The 5,480-nt window shown below is 56.2% G+C and overlaps 1 protein-coding gene across 1 annotated transcript; it reads left to right on the top strand.

Annotated features, from left to right (window-relative positions):
* Positions 1 to 1,305: 1,305 nt before the first annotated feature.
* Positions 1,306 to 4,288, top strand: LOC102840825 (uncharacterized protein KIAA0556-like). Its single transcript, XM_006877059.1, has 4 exons — positions 1,306 to 1,362; positions 2,269 to 2,429; positions 2,520 to 2,608; positions 4,230 to 4,288. The coding sequence occupies exons 1-4, from the start codon at positions 1,306 to 1,308 to the stop codon at positions 4,286 to 4,288; spliced, it is 366 nt and encodes a 121-aa protein (XP_006877121.1).
* The last annotated feature ends 1,192 nt before the right edge of the window (positions 4,289 to 5,480 follow it).

Below are 5,480 nucleotides of genomic sequence, written 5' to 3'. Positions count from 1 at the left end.
TAACCTGCTCTGAGGCCTCCTGGTGAGCCCAGGCATGGTCTTCATAGCCAGGCCCAGTCAGCTGTGGATGGAGAGGAAGCAGGGAGCCAGGGTTGGGGATGTATGGAATGTGATAGCTCAGGTGGTTGAGGGTCCAAATGCTTGGGGGCAACAGTGAGGCCACTGAAGGGCCGCCCTTTTCAACTCCCTTTGATTGGGTAGGAGGGGGTACAGTTTCCCCTGGAAGCACTCCCAGGAAGGCACAACATTGGCAATTTTGAGACTGATGCTGTCCACAGGCCGCCTCTAAGTGGGCCCTGCTGAAGGCCCACCAGCGCCTCAGCACCAGCCCACCACCATCACACAGGACGGAGAACAGACCTGCCTGCCTGGCTCAGGGCTGCAGTCTGCTGTCTTTAGATGTGGGGTGGGTTCTCCCGCCCTCCATCTGGTCAGAACTGAACAATTGGACCGTTTGAACCCCATGGGCTCTGTGTGTTGAGGGGCTCATGTAGGCCTTTATTGTGCCCCTGGGTCAACCAGAAGGCTGACCCCCCACTCCCCATATACACACACACACCCTTTGGGGGCATTCTTAGGATGGCCACAGAAGGCTAATCCCACTTACACACATACCAGCGGCCTCACAGGATAAGCACTGGATTGCAAACCATAAGGTTGGTAGTTCAAGCCCCCCAGCCACTCCGTGGGAGAAAGATAAGGCTTTCTGTTCCTGCAAACATGTAAAAAGCCTCGGAAACCCTACACAGGGTTGCTATGAGTGGGAACCGACTCCATAGCACTTAACATCGGAGGGTCACAGCCTGTGTTCTACCCTGGTGTCTCAGAGTTTGCTAGGTGGGGGCAACTGTTAGGATTGTTGGGTGCTAGTTTGCGGGCTGAGGGTCTGCTAGTGATCTGGGGTATCCCAGCCGAAGGCTCCAGGCAATATGCCTAAACTTACCTGGCAGTGTGGAGGAGGGCCTCTCTGCGTTGTGTGTGGTGGAAGAGGCCAGGGTAAGGACACAGGCAGGCCATTGCAGACGTGGTGCTCTCAGCTCTGGGGTTAGTGGCTGTCTCTTGTGGGTCTGGCCTCCCTCCAGGAGCCAGTTAATAGGGTACTGATGCAGTGCAGGTGATCTGAATGCAGCGGGCTCCAGGAGACGCCACACTCCACATGCTGAGCCTGCCAGCTGGCCCCCTACCCACACCCAGCACCCTGACCCAGCCAAGAGCCTGTTTCCAAACACGCCTATTTTAATTAGTTCTTCTTCCTGACAGGTGAACCGGGTTTATGTGATTTTCGATCTGCCTACCACCGTGTCAATGATCAAACTGTGGAATTATGCAAAAACACCCCATCGAGGGGTGAAGGAGTTTGGCGTAAGTAGTTATTAGCTGAGCTTTTTGAGATAATTATGCTCACTGGTAATTAGACTGCCAGCGATGATCATTTGTCGCAGTTTGATTTATTTCTCTGTTGAAACCTTAGACACAGTCGTCAGATGCAGGGAAATTCACTGTCCAGCTGTGAAATTCGAAACCTCCCAGGGTGGCATGAATCCTCACCCTGAACAAATAGGAAGGGGTTTCTTCTCTTTGATCTTGTTTCTGCTTGAATCACACTGGTTTGGGAGCTTTTCCTACGGCTGAATGACGGGTGGGGAGAGCAGGGACCAGAGAAGCAGAGACGCTGTTACATCGCTGCTTTGCTGTGGGCGGCAGTATTTCACCCCTGAGCCTCCACCTCCTTGTCAGCAATGTGGGGCCAACAGTGTGACCCTCTGGGGGGTTGTGTGGAACTGAGTGGCTAGCACAGGCTGGACACTACCAGCCGGAGGTGAGGGCGAGCCTCTGGACAGGAGATATGTGGGGAGAGTCGGAGGCCAGACCTGTCTAGCTGCCTGGTCTGAGTTTTTCCCTCGGGATTTCTGTTTTCCAGGTGTTTTTGCCATCAGCGTAGCTTACACCTGTGCTGTTAGTTACTGCTTGTTTTAACTTGCCTACTTCACTTATCTGGTCCTTAGCCATCCTAACTATGAATTCAGGTGTGATGCTCAGCTTAGTTCAATGTTCTTTGCTAATCCCCATTAATGGGGAAAAGATGAAGCTGTCTGCTCGGTAAAGATTTACAGGGTTGCAGGTGGGGAGTTTGGTTATTTTGGTTTTAAGTCTCTATTGAAAGAGATTACATCAGATCCCATCAGATTGGTCACTTGCGGGCCCAGGGGGGCCATGGGCCATCCTGGGGAGTACTCATTGCAGCACCCCCTTTGTCTGCCCGCCCAGCTCTTGGTGGACGACTTGCTGGTGTACAATGGGATCCTGGCCATGGTGAGCCACTTGGTGGGGGGCATCCTGCCCACTTGCGAGCCCATGCTGCCCTACCACACCATCCTCTTCACTGAGGGCTTGGAGCTCTGTCGCCAGGAGAGGCACTCCACCATCAGGTACGTCCCCTCACTGGCCCTGCCCCACATGAGCTGGATGGCCGGCACCCCGTGTGCAGACTGCAGACTGAGTGCCTCCCCCACCCCCAGTAACCAGGTGGAGGATCAGGACATCCAGATGACCAACGAGAGCCAGGTCATTATCAACTCCAAGAAGAAGCTGGGTGCTGTTGACCCAGGTCAGTTTCTGTCTTCCCAGAGCCTCTCCCCCAGGGAGTTTGGAGGGGACGGAGATGGACATAGCAGGCCTCAGGCCTCTCCCCCAGCAGCCCGTGGGGGACAGGGGGCTGCGGTGGACTGTTTCCTTCTTCCCACAGGCCCCTGATTACATGGTGCGGCTCCCCCTGTGCCAGGTGTTACGGGTGCAGGTGGACTAAGGGCACCAGCGGTCCATTGGGAAACAGGCAGAAACCAAGTAAAGCACACACAAATGTGAGGTGCCCTGGAGGGAAACGGTCAGGGTAGACAGTGACAGGCAGGGGGCATGGAAATGGGGCTTTACCCCGAGGGGCCAGGAGACAGAGAGGCTAAAAAGGAGCCAGGCCAAAGGAACAGCCAGTGCAAAGGCTCCAAAGCAGGAATGCCGCAGCGTGAGATGGGGGCCTGAGAGCAGGAGCAGAGATCCAATGGAGAAGCAGGCAAGGTCTTGTCATACTGACCCCCCCTAGGTGCAAGGGGACCCCCCAGGGAACTTTACGATAGCACGGCATGCTCCAGTATAAACAGGTTTAAGGTAAGCAGCTGGAGAGCCCTGGGCCCAGGCTGTGTACTAGCCAGGCCTCACCTGGAAGCGGGAATCATGAACTGGGAAACTACAGGATCTCCATTGCCTTCCAGAGTGGTCAGTCCAGTCGGGGGCATGGAGGGAGGAAGAGATCCTTGGAAGGTAGAGTGGGCAAGACTTGGTGGGTACCTGGAAGTGGACAGGGTGGGGTTTGAGACACTTTGGCCGTCCTATCTCCTTCCCTTGGCCTTCTTGGCACTGGGCTCCCAGGACAAGAGTGTCCCAGTGCACCGCAGGCTGAGGCTGGAGCAGCCCAAACCCATTCTGGGCTCAGTGTCCTCGCGTCTAGAGGCAGCTGGGAGCCCCTGCAGGTTTGCTGTGACCATAAAACAAGACATAGGCACGTGTGTTTAGATGTGTTTGGGATCATTTGACTAGGGCCAGGCACAGCTGAGTCCAGCCACCTGCTTTATAGCTGCAGGAGCTTGAACAAACACTTCTCTCCCTGAGCCTCAGTTCCATCACACAGCAGCTTGTAATCCCAGCAGGAAACCAGGGATTCCTGCCCCAGCATGCCAGACCCACGTGCTGACCCTGCAGGGCGCACACAGAGCTAGGGGTTCCCTAGGCACCTACTACTACCCTCACCCCAACTATCTCAGGGGCTCCCTGGGCCTGCCTGGGGGCTAGGCAACCGGTGTCATGAGCCAGCTCAAGTTACATCAGTAGCTGTCCCTAGCCCTAGCCCATATGGTCCCTTTGGAAGCCTCCCTTCACACTCCTACAAGGCCGATTGCTCAGTTGTGAGGCCTCTGTCTGTGTCTCCATCTCCCTCACACGCACTTGGAGCCCTTCAAGTGCCCAGAACAGCGCCACTTGGGCAGGGGGGCAGGGCCACGTGGAGGAACTGCAGGGCAAAGGCCGAGGAGTGGCAGGGGTCAGGGTGCTGGGAGATTCAAACCACAGCCAGACCCCACAGGCCTCACATGGCAGCCCAAGTGTGGATTCATCCTGCAGGCATGAGTGTCCTTGGAGAATCTGAGGTTCCCTAACTGGTTCCCTCTCTGCTCTGACAGCCTTACGCCCTAAAACCTGCATCAGTGAGAAGGAGCCAGCAAGACGGTGGCGGTGCTGACGGACTGATGGAGGTAGACCAGCCTGCCCCCAGGATCTGCTTCTGGCTGCCCACAGCCCTCCTGTCCACCAGCCAGGACCCTGGGCTGGACAAGGACCACTGCGGGAGGAAGAGATCCAGGGATGGACAACCTGGAAGACACAGGAGTTCAGACAGGAGGAGGGCTGCCCGCTGAGGTTCTGGGGCCAGTGGCCAGAGCCCAGGGCTCTTCCCTTGGTGCCCTGCCCATAAAATCCAGCAAAGCAGAGTCGGTGCCTTCTCAGGTCTGCCCTGACTCGGGGCACCTCCCATGCAGCATTGTGTGCGGGGGCCCTAGGGCACTCAGCTCAGGTCCCTGCACACTGTTTGGACATCTCTGCTTCATTTGGAGGCCAGCATAGCTGACTGAGACGGTGGGATTGCTTCTTGGCCCTAAAATTTCTGGGCAGGATTGCCACAGCCCCCTCACTCTGTCCTGTCCAGATGAAAGCAAGAGGGGACAGGCTTTCAGGGCCGAAAGGGGGGCTGGGCCAGGGCTGTGCCCACTGAGGAAAGAAGTGAGCCGTGCCAGCCACTTGGACTCCTCTGGCACACATAGGGCATGGGTTTCATGCCGGCATCCTCCAGATCCACTGGATGAGGCAGAGAGAGCGGTACTCCTCCTCAACCCATCACATTGCTCCGGATCTACTCACAGGCTTTCTGCCCAAGCCCCAGGCCTCTTCCAGCAAGCTGGAAATGTGCCTTGTACCCCCAGCCGCCAGGAGCCCAGAGCACATCTATTTCCATCTATGTAACAAGCACGGATCAGGGACCTAATTGGTTTCCCAGTGGTGGGTAATTTCTCGTTCCAAATATTAATCTGTTGTTTTCCTGGCGCCCAGCCCAGCCTGCTGTGGTACTGTACTCTTAAGTACGTTCCTATGCAACCGAGAGCCCCAGCAGATACTTTATGAGCTTTGCAGCTTCTGCACGAGACCAACTATGCAAATGCGCTTTTCCTTTGGAGCGCTGGGCTGATGCAAAGATAAGGAATTGTTTCTTCCCGTGAAGAGCCATCGATTCTGTGGGTTCCAAGCCCACCCACCCCCCAGCCCCAGCCCCGTTTCTCTGCTCACCTCCCAGATGTGGCGGGCACCTCTAGGACCGCCTCCTGGGAAGCTGGGCTGATCAAACAGGTTCTCAGTGACCAAGGCCAGTGCTGTTGCTTTAA

The sequence above is a fragment of the Chrysochloris asiatica genome, unplaced genomic scaffold (assembly GCF_000296735.1).
Source record: "Chrysochloris asiatica unplaced genomic scaffold, ChrAsi1.0 scaffold00440, whole genome shotgun sequence".
Lineage (NCBI taxonomy): Eukaryota > Metazoa > Chordata > Mammalia > Afrosoricida > Chrysochloridae > Chrysochloris > Chrysochloris asiatica.
Note: the sequence above shows the minus strand (reverse complement) of the source record. Positions and strands in the feature narration are given on the sequence as shown.